At 35.3% G+C, this 26,637-nt stretch overlaps 2 protein-coding genes across 3 annotated transcripts; one reads left to right on the top strand and one right to left on the bottom strand.

The window, feature by feature from the left end:
- Nucleotides 1-580: 580 nt before the first annotated feature.
- Nucleotides 581-19,399, top strand: LOC104211948 (isoleucine--tRNA ligase, cytoplasmic). The gene is made up of 27 exons (XM_009761098.2): nucleotides 581-1,253; nucleotides 2,044-2,109; nucleotides 2,207-2,350; nucleotides 2,753-2,967; nucleotides 4,467-4,632; nucleotides 5,234-5,347; nucleotides 5,590-5,687; nucleotides 7,376-7,454; nucleotides 8,636-8,794; nucleotides 8,934-9,023; nucleotides 10,430-10,563; nucleotides 11,313-11,472; nucleotides 11,605-11,688; nucleotides 11,815-12,027; nucleotides 12,452-12,577; nucleotides 12,944-13,081; nucleotides 13,190-13,293; nucleotides 13,374-13,437; nucleotides 15,101-15,189; nucleotides 15,269-15,410; nucleotides 16,840-16,903; nucleotides 16,986-17,053; nucleotides 17,181-17,303; nucleotides 17,832-17,897; nucleotides 18,088-18,199; nucleotides 18,280-18,371; nucleotides 19,051-19,399. The coding sequence occupies exons 1-27, from the start codon at nucleotides 720-722 to the stop codon at nucleotides 19,153-19,155; spliced, it is 3,549 nt and encodes a 1,182-aa protein (XP_009759400.1). The 5' UTR covers nucleotides 581-719; the 3' UTR covers nucleotides 19,156-19,399.
- Nucleotides 19,400-20,029: 630 nt separating this feature from the next.
- LOC104211936 (mavicyanin-like) lies at nucleotides 20,030-23,512 on the bottom strand. 2 transcript variants are annotated; one of them, XM_009761078.2, is made up of 2 exons: nucleotides 23,190-23,512; nucleotides 20,030-20,551 (listed from the first exon to the last, which is right to left on the bottom strand). In XM_009761078.2, exons 1-2 carry the CDS (start codon nucleotides 23,371-23,373, stop codon nucleotides 20,208-20,210), a joined length of 528 nt encoding a protein of 175 aa, XP_009759380.1. In that variant the 5' UTR covers nucleotides 23,374-23,512; the 3' UTR covers nucleotides 20,030-20,207. The 2 variants fall into 2 exon arrangements, with proteins under 2 accessions (XP_009759380.1, XP_009759387.1); XM_009761085.2 differs by having other exon boundaries at nucleotides 20,030-20,533; nucleotides 23,190-23,487.
- Nucleotides 23,513-26,637: the final 3,125 nt, after the last annotated feature.

The following is a 26,637-nucleotide window of genomic DNA, read 5'->3' as shown; positions in this document are numbered from 1 at the left end:
GAGATCTCATACCCCTACCTATTTATCTTCCGTCTAGAACTCCTCTCAATCTAGCATTTAAGCTACCAACTTTTAACAAAAAGTATAATTATCAAATTTAATATAGTTCAGGATAATATTGACTTTTTTTTGGTATAAATTATATTCCGAAGCTTCATCTGAGGATGTGTTTGTGTACCTCATAATGTTTCTCTAGTTAATCTTTGTTAATTTACAATACAAACAACTATGATTAAACTTAGGCAAATTAAGGCCCCTATCTAGGTTGCTCTTGGTTCTTTTGCCTTTTGTGTTTGTTTTTTTAATTTTAAGGGGTTCAATTCATATTTTTTCTATCTTGAATTTTTGTAAATGTATTTGGGTTGTCGTTGAAGTTTTAGCCATGATAATAAATTTTGTGTGTCCTATTTTTTATTTATTTAAAAGATAAATTTATACTTTTGCTAGTGGGAATTTTTTGATACATATACTTTTGCTCAAAGGCATCTTATTCCCAAACATAACTTTAGTTATTAGGAAATAATTAAGTTTAGCTGCTTTGGTCAAACGCAAATAACAATAGTGAATACAATATTAGGAGTATATACACACTCTTGCACTCTCTGCATCAAGACTTGTACCTTCTAATTCCTTTCTTCTTCTTCCTCACTCTCTCCGTCAGTTAAAACCCTAGCCTCCCCTAAATCCCCAAATCACACCAATTTCTCTAAACCCTAGCAATGGAAGACGTCTGCGAAGGCAAAGATTTCAGCTTTCCAAATCAAGAAGAGAAAATTCTCCAATGGTGGGATTCAGTAAAAGCATTCGAAACTCAGCTCGAAAAAACCAAAAATCAACCCGAATACATCTTCTACGACGGTCCGCCATTTGCGACGGGTTTGCCTCATTACGGGCATATTTTAGCCGGTACAATTAAGGACATTGTGACCCGGTACCAATCCATGACGGGTCATCATGTGACCCGAAGATTCGGTTGGGATTGTCACGGGTTACCCGTTGAACACGAAATTGACGAGAAACTTGGGATTAAGACTAAAAACCAAGTGATTGAAATGGGAATTGATAAGTATAATGAGGAGTGCAGAGCTATTGTTACGAGGTATGTTGGGGAATGGGAGAAGACAGTGGTGAGAATGGGGAGGTGGATTGATTTTCAGAACGGGTATAAAACTATGGATTTGAAGTTCATGGAGAGTGTTTGGTGGGTCTTTGCTCAGTTGTTTCAAAAGGGTCTTGTTTATAGAGGTTTCAAGGTTTGTCCTTTTTTGTTCTTTCTTGAACTTGTATTGTAATTTAAAATGATGCTGGATTATAAAGCAGTATTTTTTTTTTTGAATTTTTAAAAATAAAACAAGTTGTAGAGTATTGGGATTGATGTAAAGTAGTAGTAGTGGTTGTAGGAGCTGTTGTTCCGTAAATTGTGTTTTCTACCTGTCTGGATTATTTTGTGCGAGCTCAATTAGGCAACCCGCAAGCATGGTAAAACCAATACTAGCTTGATTAATGTCAAGTGTTTGGTGGGTTTTTGCTCAGTTGTTTCAGAAGGATCTTGTTTATAGAGGTTTACGGTTTGTTATTTTTCTTGTTCGTCAGCTTGTAGCATAATTCAGGATGATCCTTGATTAAAAAGTTTGCATTTTTAGAAAAAAGTAATCTAGAAGAACAGTTTGTTGAGTACTCTGTCTAAGCCTTGATGAGCAGAGTTACCTGGTCAACAATAGCAAGTGCTTGTGGAATTAGTAAGAATTAGTTGAGAGCACAAGCTGGCCTGGACACCATTGTCATTAAAAAAACGAAAATCTAAAAGAATTATGTGTTGAGCATTTGGATTGAGGCAAAGTTGTTGTTGTGCTTTTCTTAAACTGTTATCCAATTGTCGGGCCTAGTTTGTACTAGCTCGATTAATCCACCCACGAGCATGCTAAACTAATAGGGGTGCGGGGTGCCGGGTAAACCTGTCCTAAGAATGGAGCAGATTGGCTCATGTCGATGTGGTTGGGTTTGAAAGAAACTTGACTCTTTTCCTGATTTTTCTTTTTGCAGGTTATGCCTTATAGTACTGGTTTGAAGACTCCATTATCCAATTTTGAAGCTAATTCTAATTATAAGGTATGTAATGGAAATCATTTAGCAGTGCACTAAGTGCAATCCTTTTCTCTTGTTCTGGTGATGTCTTATTTATGTGATTTTTTCGGGTGTGATGCAGGAAGTAAGTGACCCTGAAATCATGGTTTCCTTCCCGATAGTTGATGATCCCGAGGGTGCGTCCTTTGTGGCATGGACAACAACTCCTTGGACCCTTCCTAGTAATCTTGCTCTTTGTGTCAACGCCAATTTTGTATATGTCAAGGTTAGTCCTTAGTAAAGCTTCTGGTTTGAAATCTAAGTGAATTGTTGCTTTAATTGGATTACTGTACTTTTGGAGTCTGAAGGGCTTGTTTTTACTTTTAACTTATTATAGTGCTTCAAACACGGTTAGTATTGTTGTTATAAAGTCAAAGGTCTTCAGTTCTTGTTAATTTCTTGCTCTGAGATGTATCAATTGTACTGCTAGTTCATTATATTTAATCAAATTGTACATTTGTTTACATTCATTTAATTGGAGTGTACAAGTCTTGCGAAAATGGTATTTATTCAGTTTAAGTAAAGGACACATTATATTTGTTTCTTATTGGTATGTAATAGGTTTGTAGATCTGGAAATATTTGCTTTCATCTAAGCTTGTTAATGTTGATTTGATAATAACGATCAGGTTCGCAACAAATTCAATGGGAAGATTTATGTGGTGGCAGAATCTCGATTGGCCGAGCTACCAGTTGAGAAGGCGAAAAAGGTCACCCCAAATGGACCTGCTGCTGACACTCAAAATCCAAATTCTAAGTCAAAGCCTTCTGGTGGTAAATCACAGAATGTCGAAACTTATGAGGTGGTGGATAAATTCTCTGGGTCGTCCCTTGTGGGGAAGAAGTGAGCATTCTTGAACTTTGTCATTGATATGCTGCACAAAGTTTTCTGTTCTTGGCGCCTGCAATATGGCAGCTAGTGACTTGAATGAAAGTTGATAAAAAGTGATCCTTCCATCTTTACATTCTGATTTGAGGTTAATTTGATTTACATGTCTTCTGTCTTGTATACTGATTCATATTTGACCTGACTCATATGCTACACATTGTAAATAAAAGCCGATTATTGGTAATTGTTTTAGGTTTTTTGGTTTGTTTTCGTTGAACATGTTTAATGACTTTACCAGCTATGACTCCAATTATTCGAGCCCCTTGAAAGGTCAATTTTTGATGCCTTTATTTTGGAATCGTCTTCGTTCAAATAAGATCTCTCCCTTGTTCTGCCTCTTCCTATGATCTTGACCTTGCCAACACGTATAATTTTGATAGATTGTTGACTGTATGGATGTATTTGCTTCTTATCATTTTCGTAAAAATTAGCTGCCTAGCAGGTATGACTTCACACCTCTCTACCTCCTCTTATAGGAGAGTCTTCTATGCGTATGATACCAAGTGTTTTCTTTTGTTTTTTGCTTGTAATATTGGATTTGCCTAATTAGGAAAATAACCTTACTCTGAAATATGAAAAGAAAAGAAAAATCAAAAGCAGATTGTCAAAGACAAGGGATATCGTCAAATGAAGCACTTCTTTTTCTTTTTTTATTTCTTTTTTCACGTGAAGAAAGGAATATGCCATTACTTTCAATTAAGAGTTCAACTCAATTGTCAAATGAGGTAGTGTTGGTCATGTTAGGATGCGTGTGTGTCTGTGCTATCTTATTTTTAGGATCCTTTCCATCAGTTACTGTTCGTTGTTCCCTTTTGCTGCCGCTTTTTTGTGTGGTAGAAATGGGGAAGGTGATGAGTACTATAGTGGTAATCTCTTTCTTAGAATATGCAAAATGGTATTGCTTGGCAATGACCTGCTTATACCCCCCTCCAACCAGTCCGCCAACAGCCTTTTCTCTATTTTGGTGGTTGGATGGATGATGGTGATTGATTGATTGATCGGGTGGTTAGGTGGTCTGCTAAGCATGACTTTTTTCGGGCATGGCAGAGTTCACTTAATTTAAGCTAGAAAGATAGAGGCAAGCAATCAGAGAAGGTAGCTGTAGTGGAAGGGCTTATACGCGTTGCGTAAGTGCTGGTTTTTATGGTATTTGAACCATATAGCTGTGAAAATTTTGGGTATTTTCTTTTACCTCGACCTCTGACCTCTTATCTTGACCCAGTGTGCTCTCTTGTATCTTAAGCACCAACATTGTCTTGTTTTCTAATACATGTGGCCATTTTGTTGGATGGATATGAATCCCTTCCCACATTTAAGGTTTTTCTGCTTTTCTATTGCATGTGATGCTAATGATCGGCTCAGTGGTGAACTTAGCTTTAAATGCCAGTACTGACTTTCAAGGTTGACATTAGGTATTTTATCAAGGAAGGTTGACATGTAGATATTCAATGCAGGTATATTCCACTATTTGATTACTTCAAGGATTTTTCTGACACAGCATTCAGAGTCGTTGCGGATGATTATGTGACTTCTGACAGTGGTACTGGAATTGTTCATTGTGCTCCTGCCTTTGGTGAGGACGATTATCGTGTTTGTATTGGAAATCACATAATAAAAAAGGTTCGAAAACTTATGGAATTTCATAGTATTTCTGCAATGATACCTATTGCCTGAAATAGAGTACATGTTTCATTTTCTGTCATCTGTATATTTGCTATGGAACTTATATGCCATGTTATTAGCTTTTGGCCGTGTAGTACGTTCTTACAAGTTTCAGGATCTGCACGAATTTACTACTTTTACTTTTCGATGCAGTATCTGACTTGGGGCCACCATTTCTTCCTGGGAAATGTACTGGAATAACGTCTTGGGGGCTTGTTAAAATATTAGGAGCTGATTGTGCTTGTTTACTTCGACATTTAGATGGTCTCTCTTAACCCTTTTCATAACCACTTAGTATCTAGATTTTCATGTTTCTCTTGCTAAAGGAAGTACAGTGTGGACTACAGCATTTTTCTTGCCCTTTCTTTGCAAACAATATGGCATATGTTGTACCTACAAGCCTTTCCCCCAAATGTTTGACTAAATCAGCCTTTTTTTGGTTTGTTGTTTTTAATAACATTGTGACTTTGAGCTCTTTTGAGAATTATTAGCTTTCGAGTTTACTATCATAATACTCCAATGAAATTGACTTGATTGGATTGGATTTTGTTTTCTGTAGGGGGAGAGCCTGATTGTGGCGGTAGATGATAATGGCTACTTTACTGATAGAATTACAGACTTCAGAGGAAAATATGTTAAGGAGGCAGATAATGATATCACTCAAGCAGTGAAGGCAAGAGACTCTAATACTCCTCTTTTTTTGTGGCACTATAATGTACGTGCCTTTAATTTTTACGAACAAAATTGGCTGACGACGGCCATCAAAGAGAATATGATTTACCATAAACTTTGTAGGTAGCTTGCCCTTAATTTGAGTGAGGAATTATTGTTTGTTTGTTTATGGTTTTATATATTTATGGTCGTATATTTAGTTTTGATTAACAACCATGCTTAAGATACTTTTGTTTGGTTTAGGAGAAAGGAAGGCTTGTCAAATCTGGAAAGTTTATGCATTCATACCCTTTTTGCTGGAGATCTGACACACCTCTGATTTACAGAGCAGTTCCTAGCTGGTAACATACTTCAGATCATTCCGTGCATCAAACACTGTTACTATCCTTTATTTTTCTATTGTCTTATGATGCAGTATTTAATTAGTCCTATGAGATTATGACCTTTTGGAATGAGAATGAGCTTGTTTGTTTTCTTTCCCTATGTAGTTTTTCTCCTTTTTGCCCTTTCTAATCTCAGTGTGACTTACATAAGATTGATGCATCATTGCGGATGTTAAGCGGCTGGGATTGGTTTATTAAAGGATATTGGTCCACGAAAATCTAGCTGGTGTTGATTCCTTAACTTTTTTAATTGCACTGTTTGGTTTGTCAGTAGTCGTTTTGTGTGAAATGAGTATTGCGGAACTGTAACCTTGATGTTAGCCGAATAAAATAGAAATACATCCTTTTTTTAGTAGATTACAATCCACATGAAAACCCATGTCCAAAACTTGGTGAGTACTTTCCTCTTATAGTAGTATTATGTTTATTTTTCATAAATCTCCTTCTATGGAACATCAACCAAGTTTATTTTTGATAAAGAACATTAACCAAGATTTTTATCAGGTGTTCAGTTTCTTTTTAACTGTAATATAGGATATCCTAGAAGCTCTGCTATTCTTCATGAGTAATAGTTCTCTAATATAAAGTTTTGACTGTCATCGAATGTTGGTGGTAGCAGCTCGACCTCTCCTATTGGTTGATTGTTGTAGCTAATACAATCTAGTCCTTGGAGAAGTACTGACTGTCCTACATCTACTCGGAAGGTTACCAATAAGGAAAAACCTAATATTTCAAAGGAAAACTACGTCTTTAACATTAGAGGTTACAAGCATAATGTTCACAAGATGAAAATAAAAGCTGGTAGTTACATTTTAGCAATTACATGCATTTAGAGTTTTGTAAGTATGCCATAATGAACCCTTTTCAAAAAAAAAAGTATGCCATAATGAATTGATATTTACAAACCATAAGTTTTAACCGTGTTTAATTTTGTAAAAAGAGGTGAACCGATCTTGATGACTAGGTGTCAATTATGTTGCTTCGAAGGGAAGTAAAAGAGGAGTTTTGAGTTTCAAGCTTCGCCTTTTTGAATGGAAAAGAGGAGTTTGTAATGCAAAATACATATGTAATCGTATTGCATTCATTCTTATTGCAATGCAAGTGAGAGAAGAGAGATAGTTACTTATTCAGATAAGTTGGAAGGATTGGCATGAGAGTGATAGCCTAGCGGAAATGGCTCTCCAACTTGAATGATCAGTTTGGGTGTTCGAGTCACCTAGGAGCAAGTTGGAAAAAACCACTGTTTGGCGCCTGGGGTATTTACCATATTTAAGAAAAAAGAGAGCGGAAAGATCATCAACAGTTCAAGCACCTAAAGTATGCTTTGGCCCATCTATATGTTATTAAGCACTGTTTTCATTTTTCTGTATTTATGAATTCTTTTTAACGTCTTCTTTTATCTTGATTGATTTGCTGCGTTGCCTTTTCTGATTCATGACAATTAAAAATTCATGAATTTTATCAGCACCTAACATTGCATATTGAACTTTGGCAAGTCTGTTTTAATGTTCTTTTCGTTTTTTTGTAATGTTTATTTTCTCTTTTTGATGACCAACGATGTTTATTTTCTCTTTTGCTGTCATGCATCTATTAATCTCTGTATTAATGTTTTTTTGGAATGGTATTGTTGGTGTACGTATGGCCAGGTTTATTATGGTGGAAAAAATTAAGGATCAATTGCTAGAGAACAATAAACAAACCTACTGGGTTCCTGATTTTGTGAAGGTTACTATTTCCTTTCTGCCTTTAGCTTTCTTGTTGGCTAATTCAATCAAAAAGTACCGTGTATTGGTTTTGTTGCACTGGTTTGAGTTGGTTCCGCTTATGTATTGTCAGGCCTTATTCATTGTTTACTCCATCCACATGCTAGCTGCTTCCTTACCCTCGAAAAAACCTTTTAATTTACTCCATTTTGGTCTCTCTGTTTTTACTTTGTTTTAGGAGTTATTGGAGTTTACTACAAAATACTTACTGGTTAAAGATTCTCATGGAACAATCTTCGTATGAGATTAGACCTTTAGGGATATGCACATGTTTTGAATTGTATTAATATATAAGAAAAATTAATGTTTCACAAGGTGAGTTGGGGCTTGTCCCAGTAGTGTGAGGCAGACCGGGCTAGTGCCCCAACAGGAATAATACCCCAGCATGCGTTACTTCGATTGTTTGCCTCGTACATCCTAGAATATTTTCATTTGAAATTTTCTTTTAAGGGTTCACTCTAACTAATATAGGGTTTTTTTGTTCTAGCATTTTGGATTTCGTTGCTTTTTTTATTGTTCTAGCATTTTGGATTGTTTGCCTCGTACATCCTAGAATATATGCCATTCTGCCTAGATGTTAAACTAGCTTTGTAGATTTTTTTCCTTCTGAATTTTGTTCAAATTTGAATATATTCTTTATTGTAAAATATTTATGTTTTAAAATATTAAAACATCGAAGTTTCATTGGGCTTATGCTCCGTGGCACTTAGGCAAAGCATTTCTTGCCACACCTCCGCCTTTTAAATACAGAGAAAACAGCAACAACTACCCAGCAAAATCCCAAAGTGGGGTCTGGGGAGGGCTTTTAAATACAGAGTAAAATTACTATTTTAAACTCCACATTCTGCAGTCCAATATGATGGATTACAACACTGCTGAGCCTGGTATTTTGTCAGTAACATTCTACTTTAGTGGAGATAGGTCAGGTTTTAGCTATCATCCATTTTTGTTGAAGCTCAGGTGCTTTTCCAGGTTTGAGTTCTGGGAGTTAGGTTTCATATACTTTCTAATTCACTGAAGCTTTGCAGAATATGAATGATAACTGACTTTTCATCAACAGCTCTTGATTGTTAGAATTTTAGAAATCGTCAGAACCCAATAGTTCATCCTGATCTTAGTTTTATTTTGTGTTCTCTATTACAGGAAAAACGCTTCCACAATTGGTTAGAAAATGCAAGAGACTGGGCTGTTAGCCGAAGTAGGTTCTGGGGTACTCCTCTTCCTGTGTGGATTAGCGAGGATGGTGAGGAGATAGTTGTTATGGACTCCATTGACAAACTGGAAAAGCTTTCTGGTGCTAAGGTTCTGCCTTCATTACCGACATTTTGTAATACTTGTTTTAGTTTCAGCATTCTATGTTTATGACCGTCTTATAATTCACTATATTTTTTTATGAAGTCGCCTCTTAACTTCTACGGCTTTCCTCTTCCTCAATTTGCAGGTGACAGACTTGCATCGTCACAACATTGATCACATTACAATTCCGTCCAGTCGGGGGCCTGATTTCGGCGTTCTTCGACGTGTGGAGGATGTAAGACCAGTTAATCTGTTATTTAGCAGTAGGCTACCACAGCATTAATATCACATTTGATGTATCTATCAGACTCAAGTATTTCTGGCAGATATATTTTCATGTTATTTGCTTCTTTGTTCTGAAGAGGCTGAATGAATTTGCGAATTAATGATTTTTTTCCTTTGGGATAAAAGCATAAAATAAAGGATTTCACATATTTGCCCATTCAACGAGTTAGAAAGAAAAAAATGAGCTAGAAAAACAGTTTGAGCCCATTTTGATTTAATGCTGATTCTGTTTGCTGAAATGTTGGTTCTCGTGTGAAACCTCTAGATTATTTGATTTTGAATTGGATAAGATTGTAATTGTTGATTCAGGGCTGTATGCGAAAAAATCGAGAAATTGAACTCTATTTTTACCTCAGCGTGCGTTATTGCTTTTTGCTGCTCAGTATTGTCTACATTCTCAAGGTGTTATTTGTTCAATCTTTAAGAAATTTTGAGTTGTCATTGATTGTCAGAATTATGTGTTTTACACATTTTGATTGAGAAAAGAATCAAGAAAAAAAGATCTTTTCCAGGAAGATTGAATTTTTCATGTATCATTGGGTTGTCAAGAGAGCAGTAATGATTCATACTTGAAACAAACGGGTTTCTGCTGCCTCAGGGCTCAGACTGCCACTTACAAGATTTTCTCTATTTTTTTTTTTTTTTTTTTTTTTGGTTCTGAGCTTGTCTTTTTCTCCTGGTTGTTTGAGGTGCTGTGTGCCTGTTGAGGGCTGATACTGTGCATCGCTCCACTTATCTAAATAGAAATTCTTTACTTAGGTTCTAATAGTTTACAATGTTTTGCAAGCTGAAAATCAATTGTACTACTCTGGAGTATATATATATTTTTAGTGTTCAATGGGTGATGCCAAGCACTGTAAAGGAAATGCTATATAGCTGGGCCGGTTTCCGTAGAAGAAGAAAGCAAAAGGCGTGGAAGTTCGCCCCGTTAGCTCTCATGTGGATAGTTTGGGGGGGGGGGGAGAGAAATAGGAGAGCTTTTGAGGGGATTGAGTCTCCTTTTTCATATCTTAAGAATAGTCTTTTATCTTTGATCGCTTTTTGGTGCACTCATATAGCCCCTATTTGTATAGAAGATTGGGCGTCTTTTGTAGAGAATCATGTTCTGATGTAAATTCTCTACTTTTTGGTATACTTCTTGTATTCGGGAGTTCTCTCCCTTTTGATTAATACAATTTACCTTATCAAAAAAAAGTTGAACTGCCTGCTTAGGCACTCAGGCGTAATGGTTCAACGGAATCTCCACATTTAATGCCCTCTCTTTTCAAACTTTTTGAATGAGCTTGTACCTTTCAATAGTTTCTTTTCAATTTTGTGTTCTGCTTTGTGACAAAACTATTTGTTGTATTTATCCAGGTATTTGATTGCTGGTTTGAGAGTGGGTCAATGCCTTATGCTTATATCCACTATCCTTTTGAGAATGTTGAACTCTTCGAGAACAATTTCCCTGGTCATTTTGTGGCAGAAGGTCTCGATCAAACTCGTGGATGGTATGTATATTCTGATTATGTTCTCTATCAATTTGACCATGAATTTTCTGAATGCGGACCCCAGCCAGAACTTTCCCCATCATCTTACTTCCTATAAAGCTATGTAACCCTAGGGAAGATATTGACTGTTGAATTATGGTTTAAGTTGGACTTCTTCTAGAGATAATGCTTGTCGCAACAAATTCCATGAGCTTATTCCTGCTGGACCCTCAGATTGGAGATTTTCGATTGCCAACATTCTTGTCCTTAGTTGGTACCACCATGAATTAGATGAAATGAGGATATGATACGTTTTGATAGATGTTAAATAGTTGACTTTTGCTAGTATTCAAGTTAAATCAGTATGCATGTCTGATACTTTTTGATTCTTGGTGCTATATATATTCTTTTATTCTTACTTAATAAAAAAGAGAGTTTCTTACCTATCAAGAAATAAAGGAGAGACAGTTTCTCTGATTCGTAGAGAGAGAGAGCACTCAGATGGTGCATTTTTTGCCGTTTAACCTTTTATTCTATATTAATATTGTTTCCCATGCTTGTTGGCAAGTGCAGTGGTCAAATGTCCTTATGCTCTCAATTTTAGCTTAAAAATTTCACCTCTTTTTATGCTGCGAGAATTATTGCCAAGTTTAGTGTTTCTGATGTCCTGATGTTATTGCTGCTGTGAACTTAGTTCTGTTCATGTTTTTTAAGTCAGAGAAAACAGAAAATTCAAATAGTGGAATCTATAAGGTTCTTATGTATTGCAGGTTCTACACCCTTATGGTCCTTTCTACTGCCCTTTTTGGGAAACCTGCTTTTAGAAACCTCATTTGCAATGGTCTTGTCCTGGCTGAGGATGGGAAGAAGATGAGTAAACGATTAAAGAACTATCCTCAACCATCAGAAGTTATCAACGATTATGGAGCTGTAAGTTGTGCCAATCATGAGCTTCTTCATTTTCTTAGTTGTTAACTTGTTATATGTGGTGCTCTGCTCTTCTGATTGATCTCTTCTGACTGATGGGTTGTTAGTGAAAGTCTAGAACTTATGTTTGTGCAGGATGCATTACGTTTATACCTGATAAACTCTCCCGTTGTCCGTGCTGAACCTCTGCGTTTTAAGAAAGACGGAGTTTTTGCTGTGGTAAAGTATATACTTTACATATGGTGGCACTCAAACTCTATGATTTTAATCAGTTTTGTAGTAACTATTTTGGAAAAGCTTTTAAATTGTTTTCTCCTAATTTGAAAGATGATGATATTAATGCAGGTGAAAGATGTTTTCTTGCCATGGTACAATGCATATAGGTTCCTTGTTCAGAATGCAAAAAGACTTGAAATTGATGGGTTTGGACCATTCATTCCCACTGATCAAAAAACTTTGCAGAGTTCATCCAATGTCCTAGATCAATGGATCAATTCTGCAACTCAGAGCTTAGTGCATTTCGTCCGGCAGGAAATGGATGCTTATAGATTGTACACGGTTAGTTTTCCGATCTTGTGGAATATCGAATCTAAACTCGTTCTCAACAATTTCCAGGGTGCTTACTGAAACTCTAGTAATCTTATCCAAGATGTCTTAAAAGCGGATTCCTACAAATGTTTGTGTTGAAACCTATCGATGTCTGAACAAGCTTAACCATATTTTGTATTTCATATTATTGCTCAGACATTTCTCAGATTTTTCTGTGGTTAAAGCTGGAGACTCGCCAAATAGGCACGAATGGTCTCTTTGTTGAAATTTGTGATCTGCAAGTTCTTCACGTCTATAGTTAAAGATGAAAACCTAGCAGATGGGAACACATGGTTTCTTTGTCGAACTGTGTGGTTATAGGATATCTCTAGTTTGCAAGTACATGAGATTAGAGAATCCATGTTAATGTTCTGTCTATCCCTCGTCTTTGCAGGTGGTTCCGTATCTCCTAAAATTTCTTGATAATTTAACGAATATCTATGTGCGGTTCAATCGGAAGAGGCTAAAAGGCCGTACTGGTGAGGGGGATTGCAGAACTGCTCTTTCAACTCTGTACTATGTAAGCTTCCATCTCGTACTGTTTTAGTAGATCTCGAGCTTCACATGTTATGTACTGTGATGGTGTGGTTTTGGGATCTGTGCCTGATTATGTTCAAAGATTCAACTTTTACTCTTCCTTGTTAAGTTCTTTTTGTGACCGAATCGGTGTAGCATTACACATTAGTATGGAAGAAATATGTGATGAATGAGACTCATATGTTATGGTACTTGATGCATTTCATATGAATATTGGGCTTGAAGCCCACTCTCAAGTCGCAGCAAGAAGTAGCTTCTTTCTTTGTTGTGCCTTTAATACTTTTGTCCCGCTATGAATTGGAGCTGTTCTGCCAGTGCTTTCTAACACATTAAGTCTTCAATATGATAGGTGCTTTTGACTTCATGTAAAGCAATGGCACCGTTAACTCCTTTTTTCACTGAGGTTCTTTACCAAAACTTGCGGAAAGTTTGCAAAGGATCAGAGGAGAGCATTCACTATTGCAGCTATCCTGAAGTGGAAGGAAAGGTACATATGATTTCCTACTTTTTCTTGCCGTTCATCAAATATGAAGTGCAGAGTTTTGCTATCTTCTCTGGCTCAAGTTTGTTTCATGAATGTTTAAAATCATTTCAGAGGTGGGAGCGTATTGAGCAGAGTGTTAATAGGATGATGACAATTATTGACCTTGCACGGAATATTCGTGAGCGTCACAATAAGCCTCTTAAAACCCCGCTCAGGTTGAGCCTCTGCACTTTTCTCTTTCCCCATCCCCACAGAACAAAAAGCAAAAGTTCATGTTGGTCTGGTCTTCTTTCAGGGAAATGGTGGTTGTACATCCAGATTCAGAATTCCTTGATGATATTGCGGGCAAACTTAGAGAGGTCAGTGATGGTCTTAGCTTTACATGCATTTCCGTTCTGATGCCTTTAAACTGTTAATTAAACAATTATTCTATTGCTATACGACATTATTTTATTATTCCTATTTAGTTAATTAATATATTAATGTGATAAAGTCGGAGCACATTTGAGAGTCAATTCTAGGTTTGTTATCCAAAAGCAGTTCCACATTTATACTTAAGTGAATTTTTTGTGCAATTTGATATCTACTAATGCTAAATTAATTAACAAGCACATTGAGTGTACTCAAATGAACCAATAGTGAGTTGCATGCCCAAGTTCTTGCCTTCCGTTGTTGGTTGTTTTTTCTGAAGGTAAGGCCAATTTGGTCACTGAAAGGTGTTTCATGTTTGGTTTTATTTCCACCAGTAATCATTTTTATTTTAGTTAAAGTTCAGCATTAAAACGAAATGAATCTTGGCTAGTTAAGGTATTCTGAAACAAACTTTCTCAAAAGAGGAAGAATATGGAATTCAGAGGTGCAGGTGAGGTAGGTTGGAGAATGGAGAAACGGAACAATTTGGGAGTTGGAGGATGGATAGGCTGCTGGAGTGGAAGTGCTAAAAGCAGAGTGTGTAACCTATCCCAGCTTACTGTCCCACTTAACATACATGGGGGGGGGGGGAATGATGTTTTTGGGGCGTGAGTTGCATATGGTGGTTTAACAGTGCTGCTAAAGGAACTTATTATATGAAACATTAAGCCCTAAAACTAGGTGCAGCATATGGGAAGCGCTTCTCCTCACATAGGTAGCAATACTCTAATTTTATTGAAGAATATGTTAGTGATTAGGAAAGAAGCAGAAATTTTTGACCCGTTTTGACATGAAAACAATTGGGTTTTTTCTTAGAAAGTTGCCACTCCTATTGTCTTTTGTTTTTTTTCTCCGAAACCAAAAAAACTTTTTTTTTTGCTTTGGAAACCCCTGAATAGGACGTTTGTCGATTTTCAGATTTTGGAACATTGCACTTATGCCCCAAAAGGCAATAACTAGATAAGCATAAAAAGGTTTAGGCTTTTTGTGATATACGTTAGCAATAACCACTTCTCTCAAACAGCAACAATAACTACTGCTATGCCTCAATGTCAAGCTTGTAGGAGCCAATTCATGAATCCTCTATATCCATTCTGCTTTATATGGGCTTATGTACCTCACCTGTTTATCGTTGAGGCTTCAAGTGTTTATGTTGGAATCAGTTTCCTTCCTGATTGATGATTTCCTGTCCCAGGTTGATTTTTTTCGTTTTTTTAGGACCAGATCGCATCTAAAGAAAAATATTTCTACAGTTGCACTTTGCAGTAATTTAGTTGTATACTTGTATTTACTGAAGGGCCTCTGTGGTTTGGGTTTGGTACCCGTTTTAATAAGTTTATCTGATTAAATTGGGTTCCTTATTCACAATAAACTTTGGCTGATGAAGATGAAGTCCTACTTTTTGAGCTGGTAACTCACTTCAACAGAACTGAATATCTGATCAATTATCTAATATCAACATTTAGAGTAATGATGTATAATTATCATAAACCTGACCAAATGGTCTATTTTCCTGCGTTAGTATAATTATGTTCGTTTTTGTTTTACTTTATGTTTTCTGTATTATGTATCTTGTTTAATTTTTAATGGTTGGTTGCTTTTGTGATGCAGTTTGTGCTCGAGGAGCTAAACATTAAGTCTTTGGTCCCATGCAATGACACGTTGAAGTATGCTTCTTTGCGCGCAGAGCCAGATTTCAGGTGATCTAGATGTTATGTGCCAAGTTTGTCTTCATTTGTTGTTCTCTGAATTAACCTCATTAACTGGTCGTTACCTCAGTGTGTTAGGAAAAAGGCTGGGAAAGTCGATGGGAGTTGTTTCCAAGGAAGTTAAGGCCATGTCAACAGAAGATATTATTGCTTTTGAGAAAGCGGGAGAAATTACTGTCGCTTCACACACTTTGAAGCTTAGTGATATCAAGGTGAATATGATTTTTGATAGTCTTTACTCGCCAGTGTTGTCAAAGGCGCGCTTAAAGCGCGCTTATGCAATAAAGCGAGGCTCAAAACATGTTGAGCGCTTCGCCGCGCTTTGCGGGCGCTTTAGTGTCGCATCAAGGCTCTAAGGCATACTTTTCCTTGCCAATGAGTGTAATCCTGAAAATGAGACACTGAACAAATGATATTTCACTTTATCGTTATTTTTTCTTCAATTTTTTTTGTCCATATATTTGTTATTCATGCTTATAATTATTGGTCTTGGACTACATATATATATATATATATATATATATATATATTTTACTTTTTCTCCAGTTGTGCATTTTTTCATTAAAACCCACGCTTTATCTGCTATGGGTTTTCTTTGTTGGGTATACCAAAACTGGGGACAAAGGTAGAGTAGGTCAATTGCCTGTCAGGACCAGAAATGAAGGAAAAAGTGGCAACTGAAGAAGCAAAGATTCCTTTAAATTTATGCTGGCCCAAGTTAGTAATTCATAGATAGGTTAATATGTTATTCTGTACTTCGGCTCAGTATCTTCAGGTTAGATACATTGAGTCTTGAGAAATGTTTTCTTTATGATCTGGTTCTTTTAATTGTGTTGATTGAAGTATTTTCCCTACTGTGACACAAGCTTTATTGAAATAATTGTGGTAAAGTTGAATAAGGTTGCTGCTAAAGAATATAAGCATGAAATTGGTCCTAGCTATCTAGTTTTGAAGTATGTGGTGAAATTGTTTCTAGCACATAATCTTATGCTATGGGTTTGAAACCACTAGAGATTAATGATGAAGTAAGATATCATAGGAAGTGCTTTACTTTGGTTCGTGTGAAAACCTTTGTTTGTTCAAGGAAACCTCAAGGAGAAGTCTTTGAGTAAGGGCTGTTTTTGCTGTTTATAATGGTTGTTGAAAAAGAAGATGAAAGCTGAAAGTCAAAATATCTTTAAGATAGAGGTTTTATATTTCAAAGTTGATCTAGTTCTATTTTGAAGGAAGTGGATTAAAGAACCAACTCCTAAATATTCTAGACTCCTAATTCTTGTCATTGAATAAAGTAGTAAAACTTTGAAATAAAATATCTATAGAAAGTACCTAATACGTATGAGTTTTGGATGCTACAACAGACAAGTGCAATATTGATTTGAAGCAGGAGTTTCGATTTTATTTTGCTCATCTTAATATTCAAAATTCTCGGGAAGAGGTTTCATTGCTTATTGTGCACCTCTGGCACTGCATCAAATGCTTGAACTATTATTATTATGATTATGATGAGTATTCTTTATTATTATTATTTTATTATTATTATTATTATTATTATTATTACTACTACTACTACTACTACTACTATTATAACCTCATTATTACTATAATTATTATTTTTGCATAAGATCTTTAATGCACTTGTAGATTGTTCGGGGTTTCAAGCGTCCTGATAATAGGAAAGAGAATGAAATGGATGCGGCAGGGGACGGTGAGCATCTCCTCCTTCACGAGCTTAGATATTTATGTTTCATCTGATTTCTTATAGTTTTATCCATTTGTTGCACATACAGGTGATGTTTTAGTGATACTGGATTTGCGTACTGATGATTCACTGTTTGAGGCTGGAGTTGCTCGGGAGGTATTCCGAAGTCATTCCCAATGCGATTAATGGCAGCTATTATCGAGTTTTTACTTGTATTTTGATTGGTTACTGTTGTGTTGGGAGATTCCTGATGAGTGGCTTTCATGCCGAACTCTGCTTGCAGGTTGTGAATAGGATACAGAAACTGAGAAAGAAAGCCGCGCTTGAACCCACTGACTTGGTAGAGGTCTTCTTCAAATCTTTGGACGAGGATAAAACAGTCTCTCAGCAGATTTTGGAGTCCCAGGTAACTTTTGAGGTCCACAGTATTACTTGATGTTTCCTATTTTTTAGCTACCTCGCTCTGTGAAATCTGCCCTTCCTGATAGAGAAATCTAGAGTCTGAAGAGACTGAAAACTTAAATTTCATATGGTCAAACTATATAGTTCTTTAAGAAAGAGAACTAATCTATTTTTGAGGTTGAAAGGGTTATTTAATGGAAAGTGAAGTTCCAGGGGGATGACAATCATTAAGTGTTGGAGCCCAGAGGGGCTTTTTCGCTTCTGCAAAAAATAAATTATTCATGTAGCTCAATGTTCTTCAAGAAGCGGTTTCTGTGGACTTTAAGATTCTTGGGTTTCTGTCTTATATGTTGGGCTTAGTCAGCCATATTCTACATATTTCTTTTTTGATTCTTTTGCACAAATTTCTGATTACCTTTACTGAGTAGCTCAGTGCCCCATCAGGCTTTAGAGGCTGGTGCATGCTTACTTCTGTTGCCAAAACCTAACATGTTTGTCTCTTCCTTTCTCCACCTTTTTTTTGGCGTTACAGGAATCATATATTAGAGATGCCCTTGGGTCTCCTTTGCTTCCTGCCGACCTGATCCCATCACATGCAGTAAGTTCGGACTCCTCTTCCTCGTTTAGGTCTTTGTGAGCTCTATCCAAGTGTACCATGTTTATGTGTATTAATTTTAGAGCTGGTTTCTCCCTTGAATTCAACTCTTACAATTAGAATGAAAAATTGTCGCTTATGAAATATTACTGTAGTTTCTTGTACACCGGTTAACAAGTTTGGTAAGTTGCAGATGACAATTGATGAAGAGAGTTTCCATGGAATCTCCAGCTTGTCGTTTGTGATTACGTTAGCAAGACCAAGTCTAGTGTTTAATTCAGATGCCATCACTGCTTTATATGGAGGTTGCATTTGAGATTCTTGTTTCGGAAATTTTAGTGATTTTGAGGTGGTTTTCTGTTTCTAAACCATCTTCATCTTGCAGGAAACACACAGTATTCTCAAGGCTTACAAACATACCTGCTGATGAGGGATCACCATAACTTGAAGTCAGAGTTTCAACAAGGAAAGGGCAAGGTTTGTACCACAAAAACTTCATAATGCTAAATTATGTGACCATCTCATCTAAGTTTTAGATGGTCACAAAATTCAACTTGGTATTAGAGCATACTTTTAATCACTTGATTATATTATGTCTCATAAGTCTTATTTATCAGAATATACATTTAATCACTTGGTATCCGAGCATACTCTTAATCACTTGATTATATTATGTCTTATAGGTCTTATTTATCAGAGCATACTTTTAATCACTTGGTATCCGAGCATACTCTTAATCACCTTGATTATATTATGTTTCATAGGTCTTATTTATCAGAGCATACTTTTAATCACTTGGTATCCGAGCATACTTTTAATCACTTGATTTATATTATGTCTCAATACGCCTCCTCATGTATGAGCCTAAGTCTTATTTAATGGGCAGAACACTTGTTTTTTTTGGGGGGGGGGGGGTGGGGTGGCGGCGGTGGTGGTGGGATTTGAGACCCATGACATCTTGCCTACGTTGATACTATGTTGAATGGTGAAGCTTTTAAATGAGATGGTAACACAATTCGACACATAATTCAGCTAGAGTTCCTGCATTTTACGTAGCTAATGCTATGATTCTTGACCCACCCCAACCCCCATTTTTTTTTTTTGGTTGAGGAAGGTAACAAATTGATTTTTGACACCACTTATTGCAACCTTGCAGATAACAGTAAAGTGCATTGAGAATCAGCCTCCAGTTGAGGTGTTTCTGGGAAAGCATGTCTTCTTGAGTGTTGGAGATTATTTCTTGAACAGGAAATCACAGTAACAGAGACCAATACTCGGCCAAAATAATTTTTGACAAGAAATCCAAAGTTACAAGTCTTCCCAATTTTTTTAAATTATTGTGTATTTGCCTCATCCCTGCACACTTCTATTGCGACAGATCTGTATTGTAATTGCCTTCTTGGCCATTTTAACACGGAGTAGTGTTACGTGAATAACAATTTTGATTAATTGTCTTCTGGTTGTGGTGTTAACAAATAGTATGTACAAGTTTTTCATGCTCTTCACTTAGTTGAACTAATTTTCTACTAGGGGTTTGTTCGATGTGCGTCAAATGAAGTAAGACGTTCTATCAGGAATCATTTCGTATTTATCTATTTCATTAATGGAGTCCGAAAGGTTGTTTTCGAAAGACCCTCGATTCGAGAGGATAAATAGAAACAAGCAAAATCTCAACAAAAAAGGCCAAAAAATAATACCAAGAATTGAAAAAATAGAAGGAAGAAAGCAATATATACTATAAAACCGAAGCGGAAGATAGTAAGAAAACAACCATAATACTAGCAATCTAAGAACAACGACAAGATACTAATAGACGAGCCCTAATAAAACCAGACGAATACGAAAAATGCCCGACTACCTGCTACCCTTTGTGAACAACAACAACGACAACAAAAAAAACCCAGTTTGATCCTATAAATGGGGTATATGGGATCTGGAAAGAGGATAGTGTGCATGCAAACCTTACCCCTACCTCATAGAAATTGAGAGGATGTTTTCGATAGAACCTCGGCTCAAGGAGCAATGAAGATAAAGCAACCAAGTAGCAAGAATGTAACATGGTAACCGGCGCGAATCCCAAATTCGGCCAAAACGAAGGAAAACATATTAACATATTAAAATATATATGTCTGATGTATTGATAATTATTGTGATGTTTTATTCTCACCCCTTTAAAACCAAGCACAATACTTCACTTAAACAATGTAGAAAACAAAATCAATAGAAATTAAGACAATAGACAGTACAAATAGAGTGGTACATTTTCTACTAATGATCCTACTTAATAGAGTCCATAACCCACAACTGGTTCATCTAAAGGCCCAAAAAGCAGATTGATAATCCAACAACCAAAAGGTAAGAAAGCCCATTTAAATTTGATGAAGCAGAAGGCAATGTTGGCCCAGAAGCTACAGCCATTGATCCAATATTCTGGGCCACATTTTGCTCTTTGGGCTGGATTTTTACAGGTATTTTCAGCCCATGTTTGCAGCTCTCTGTGTTCCCGCTAGCGAAGTACCTGATTCCTTCTCCTTCGAGTGAGATCTTATCTAAGCCGTCCGTATACATCTTGATCGGATTTGTTACATCACACGATGTAAATTCTTCCTCGTTTCTCAGCTCCACTACACTCTCTTGTGCTGCAGAGTAGGTGAACCCTGCTCATGTAATATGTAAATGATATAATAATATACTTTTTAGGAAACTATTTTTGACAAGCGTTTCTCTTTATTGATAACCAATTCATTTTGAAATATAGTTGGGAGACTTAAGCAAAGAAATGAGTAAAAAAACGAAAAGATCGGAATATGAGAATAGATCTGATGCCAATACAGACTACCTATTTCGATTGTTGTGCTCTCTGAAATTGCATACTTGTATAACGGTTCAAGTTTCTATCGATATTTGCCCAGTTGATTATCCCTTCTCGAAAACAAAGATTTAAAGTGATTTATAATTTACTGAGTGGTATAACTCACGTATTTTCGCCACCATCAAGAATTGTGGTGCGATAGATAAGATCCCTCCATCCTTAACCATAAATTTTTAACTTTTAATATTATAATAGCGCCACATAAAATGAAATAGAACGTATCCTAGCAAATTCTAATTTGACAATTTAGAGATAACGTATAATGAGACACGAATTTGAGCCGAGGGTTTATCGGAAACAGCCCCTCTGCCTATATCGGGGCAGGGGTAAGGTCTGCGTACACATTATCCTCCCCAGACCCCATTATGTGGGATTTTACTGGGTAGTTGTTGTAATATAATGAGACACCAAAGTAGTAATGGGTGAAAGAGACCATTCGCTACTATAGTTTAAAAAGGGGGATAATTTTTTCTGTAATTAATTTTTTTTTATAATCGTGATGTTCTGGCCCGCTTATGCGCACCTCGAGTAATTCCAAGAAATTTCCCCGCAGTCAATATTTAAGCCAAACTATCCCAAAAATAGGCTGTCTTTATTCACTCTCTAACTTTATTTATAGTTCAAAATTCAAATGGTACAATTAAAGACTGGATTCTCTACCTAACCTATGAGAGTTGAGACATTAATATTGGAAATATTCAAAAAATTATATGGAACTTTAATACTGGATTCATTTCATTTATGCATTGACGGCCAAACTAATATTAATCAATTTAGATGAATTTTAGAATAAATATTATAAATACAAGATCGTATTTTCAACTTCTACAGTATCATTTTGGTGCTTATTTGACTGATATTATATACTTCTGAAAAAAATGATAAATATTATAGAAATGCTAACAGAAAAAAAACTACTGGGATAGCAAGATAAATAATAATCTCAAAATCCAATTACTAATAAATCTTCATAAAGATAGAAAAAGGGGCATAGAAAAGTATGGTTGGTTACATGTTAGAGAAAATGACATTGTATAGCTGTTGTCAAAATAATAATCGTATATATACATTACGTATGTTATATACAAAAGTTATATAAATTTTATATATTTTTTTGAATAGTTTCTAGCGCGGTTAAAAGTGATAATACCATACATTTTAATCCTCGGAAGTCACATACTTTATATTTTTAGTAATAATTAAATAAGGCGTGGGCCAATTTTCCTGATTTCTATTTTTACTTTATTTTGGGACTTCGTGTAATAACTTATCTTTGTCCTTTTTCTTCAGAACACTCCCCGAAAATCTAACCACAATAGAAAACATGTTTTTTTAATATTCAAATGCTCACCCAATGAAAAAAAGTTTTTTATTTTATTTTATAAATACTCACAAGTTCAAAGTACAAGAGCAAATTCACTTTATTTTTCACGTAATTTTGAATAATTGTTTTTTGAACTTTTTGAATAGAATTTTACATTCAAAAGTTATACATATTCTTTCACGCCGAGGGTCTATCGGAATAAGCCTCTTTACCTTTACAAGGTAGAGATAGGGTCTTTGTATACATTATCTTTCTTAGATCCCACTCGTGAAATTTCACTGAGTACACTATTGTTGTATTTCAAAGTTATACATAAAAAGTGGAGATTATATTTCTTTTAATTCAAAATATTTGAAATATATTGCTTTTAACACCTAATAATCTCTTTTGAAACAACCAAAACCACATTTTATCATCTTAACTAGATAAGGTGATACCCTATATCTAGATAAATAAGTTGAAACCAATCAGACCAAACAATGCATTTTTTAATTGTGTTAGAAGAATTATTACATTATTATTATAATAACAACAACAACAATAGCAGAAAAATGACATTGTATAGCTGCTCTCAAAATAATAGCCGAATAAATATATATATTTTTTTTATATATATACATTTTGTATGTTATATACAAAAATTATACAAATTTTATATAATTTTTCGGCTACAGAATATAAATAGTTTCTGGTGTGGGCTAAAAGTAATAATATCCCAACAATTAACGACGTATGTCTCCATTAATATTGCACTCTAATATATTAAATTTAATTTGTTGTGGAAATCTGTCTTATGTTCTAGATTTTAATCTCACTTTTTCTATAGATATTTAATCTCTTGTTGTTGTCTTGAGCCGAGGGTCTCCTAGAAACAACCTCTTTGTCCTTCGGGTAGGGGTAAGGTCTGCGTACATATTACTCTCCCCAGACCCCAAATGTGGGATTATACTGGGATGTTGTTGTTGTTTTTCTATAGACAATTACATATATTTATTTTTTAATAATATGTTAGATTTTTTTTTTACGCTACTAATGTATAAAAAATAAACTATATGTAGGAATATATTATAGAGTAAAAAGGAGAAGAAGAAAAACTCACAGATTTTGTCACCAACTCTGAAAATTCTACCAGAGGACCAAGAAGCAACATCAGAAGATGGGTCCCACCCTCTATCCTCTCCGACCACATGGTGCACCTGATCATCAACTCCGACCACCGTCGCCGCCGTGAGAAGAACAGCCGCCACCGCCACCGCCACAACCAGTAACTTCTTTGCACCCATTTCTATTAGTAGTAACAAATAGTACTAAGCTTGAGAGCAAAGCAAAGGCAAAGCTCTAAGCTTTTATCACTCTCAAGAAAGAGAGAGAAAATAAAGAAATGTTATTTTTGAGTTAAGAGAAGTGTGGGGCTTTGGGAATATAACCTTAGTGCCCGAGAGCGGGTATTATTATTTTTAGCCCGTGCCAAAAGTTATTTATATTCGACATCCGAAAAAATATAATACTTTTTTCAGCTATTATTTTGAGAGTAGCTATACAATGTCATTTTTCCTAAGAGAGTTAGTTCCCTCCAAGGTAGACGCCGTGGGTGATTTAACATTAGGCGTTTAGTCGGGACTTAGGATTTAAACTTAATACGTTCAACTTTAAATATTTTTTGTGCTCAACTTATCAAATTTTTGAATTTGGAGAGAGTCTGATTTAAGATTTAAATTTGATACGTTTAACTTATATAATATTTTTAGTTCAGAACTTATTATAGTTTTGAAATAGAAATTTAAAAATCAGTTTTTTGGGTTAAATTTAGTATCCATCAAGGAATGTGATGGATAAGTAAGATTTCTCTATCCTTAACATAATTTTTGTATTAGAGTACCGAGAATAATTTCTTGGTAGAGAGCGTCTCCCTTTTAATTGGCCCTACGATCTGAATTCAGACTAGTTGAATCGGTAAATATTAAATTCTAGATTATTAAACAAAATATAAAATTATATATATATATATATATATATATATATATATATATATATATATATATATATACACGCGCACACACACATATTATGTATCGTAATTATTGTTTTACTTGGGGATCGTCTGGTTAGGAAATAAGTTATCCTGTAATTAAATATTCCGAGATTAGTTATTCCATCCTTTCATGGGGATAAAAAAACACTACAATCCCCGGATAACTTATCCCAGAATTAGTTATATCACGATTTTATCTCAATCAAACCCAAGAAAAACTTATATTCTTAAATTTAATCCCGAAATTAATTATCTCTTATCCCTCGTACAAACGAGCCCTTAAACTTATTGTTCAAAATATCCATCAACCCCTATAGGTTGCAGGTAATTGAGGGTTTCGTGGTAGTTTCCTGAGAAATAGGACATACTACAAATAGAAGTGCAAGTAGTGACTGGTTGGTAAGAGAGTTACCTTTCAATTATTTTCATTTTTTTTGGCTGTAATTTTATCAGTTTGCCACATGCACTTTTTTTTTTTTTTAATCTAACTACCCACCATTGGTAAAGATTGTTACAACTCAATTGCTTTTTCATACCTAACATTTTACCCCGTTTTTGTCATTAGCTTTTAGTGGTGGTAAAGGTACCACAATACCAAGATTTTTTTATTCTCGTCCGATGTCCGGTACTCGCATTGGAGTTCGATTATATCTGGTTTCGCGCCGCATAGGACTCCATTCAAGAGGGAACGCTCCCAACCAAGAATATTTCCATACCCAGGGCTCCCTACAATATCAAGAATTTGACTTGGTGGGAGTTTGGACATAAGAATTGTAAATTTTCAAAAAAAAAGTGAAAAGAAAATTTCGGGTGAAAATGATATTTGAAAATTAGAGTTGTATTTGGACATGAATATAATTTTGGGTTGTTTTTTGAAGTTTTATGTGTGATCTGAGTGAAAATTTTGAAAAACAGTTTTTTGGAGTTTTTCAAATTTTCGAAAAATTTCAAAATTCATTTTCAAGTGAAAATTGAAAATTTTATGGCCAAATACTGATTTCGAAAATTAGTGAATATTTTTCGAAAAAAGTAAAAAAATTCTTATGTCCAAACGGGCTCTAATAATCAGTTGAGTTCTTTTTTACTTTTCGGTATCTACATAAAAGAAAAAAAATCAAGTGCAATTTACACTTTAGAACTCTCAGAACCCATTTGGACATAAGAAATTTTTTACTTTTTTCTGAAAAATTTACATTGTTTTTCGAAATTAGTGTTTGGCCATAAAATATTCAATTTTCACTTGAAGATGAACCTTGAAATTTTTCGAAAATTTTAAAACCTCCAAAAAGATATTTTTCAAAATTTTCACTCAGATCACTCACAAAAATTCAAAAACAACCCAAAATTATATTCATATCCAAACATAACTCTAATTTTCAAATACCATTTTCACATTTTTACTTGAAAAAAGATTTCACTTCAATTTGAAATTTTACAACTCTTATGTCCAAAAGCCCACTTATTTGTTTGTAGGAGTTTGGACAATATACTTCAACAATTAGCATTTGTAAATTGAAGCTGTGTTTAGATAGAAATTTCCCTTAAAACTAAAAGCTGGGGATTTGTGAGTGAAAATCATTATTTCACTTAAAATATTCCTCATATAATTTCATAATATTTTCAAAATTTTGAAAAATCATAATTTCGAGTTTATATACTACCTCTAATCAAGACTCACTTAGGTCCTTCATGACTGCATCATAATGGATCAACTTAATTTGAAATACTATTTTTACGACTTCCTGACCAAATTCGTCTACATTGTTGATTGTTCCTCAGCTTGTTAAATGGGTCAACCCAACTCGGACCCGAACCCATTGATTCTTGGCTCGTGGGTCTTTAATCGGGCCGGTCTGGTTCACTTTCTTATAAGAGCCGGTCCGGATTTGACCCATTAATCAAAACATATTGACCCGACCCGTAACCCGTAATCCCTTAACCCGAGTCCTAATGGGTCGAATCCAATTTAACTAAAAAAAGTTAAAAACTAATAAATGATAAAAAATTCAAATTTTACGCATATATAAACGAACTTGAAATTACTACATGTCCTTGAAGTGAGTTAGAATAAAAATGAAAGAAAAATCATACTTTATTAACATTAAGACTTGAGAAACATATGGAATTCGACTATTTCGACAAGACACCTCATAGTGTCTGGTACTATATTCTTTCTTCAATGTTTGGATTCAATTTTTTACCACTTGTCTGAATATATATATATGTGTACGTGTGTGTGTGTGAGAGAGAGAGAGAGAGAGAGAGAGCTGGTCCGGGCTGGTTGACCTATGGGTCAGCTACCGGTTCCGGTTCCGATCCGATTCCGGTTCAGTGGGTCAAAATATTATGGCCCGACCCAAGCCCCTTAAATTGATGGGTTGGTCCGATTAGGGTTTCGTGGGTTATGGACTGGTTAAAGGGTCAATTTTAATGGGTTATATGGGCCGGTTCGTGGGTTGACCCGGCCCATTTGACAGGTCTAATTATTTGTTCCTCATAAATGGTTGATCAAAAT

The sequence above is a fragment of the Nicotiana sylvestris genome, chromosome 5, assembly GCF_000393655.2.
Source record: "Nicotiana sylvestris chromosome 5, ASM39365v2, whole genome shotgun sequence".
In the NCBI taxonomy this organism is placed as follows: Eukaryota; Viridiplantae; Streptophyta; class Magnoliopsida; order Solanales; family Solanaceae; genus Nicotiana; species Nicotiana sylvestris.
This window is presented reverse-complemented; position numbering and strand designations above follow the sequence as displayed.

Coding starts and splice junctions, on each gene's coding strand:
- LOC104211948 (XM_009761098.2), top strand. CDS start 720: ATGGAAGACGTCTGCGAAGGCAAAGATTTCAGCTTTCCAAATCAAGAA. Junction 13,294..13,373: donor CCTCTTAAAACCCCGCTCAG/GTTGAGCCTCTG, acceptor GTCTTCTTTCAG/GGAAATGGTGGTTGTACATC. Junction 18,372..19,050: donor TTCAACAAGGAAAGGGCAAG/GTTTGTACCACA, acceptor GCAACCTTGCAG/ATAACAGTAAAGTGCATTGA.
- LOC104211936 (XM_009761078.2), bottom strand. CDS start 23,373: ATGGGTGCAAAGAAGTTACTGGTTGTGGCGGTGGCGGTGGCGGCTGTT. Junction 20,552..23,189: donor CAGAGTTGGTGACAAAATCT/GTGAGTTTTTCT, acceptor TTACATGAGCAG/GGTTCACCTACTCTGCAGCA.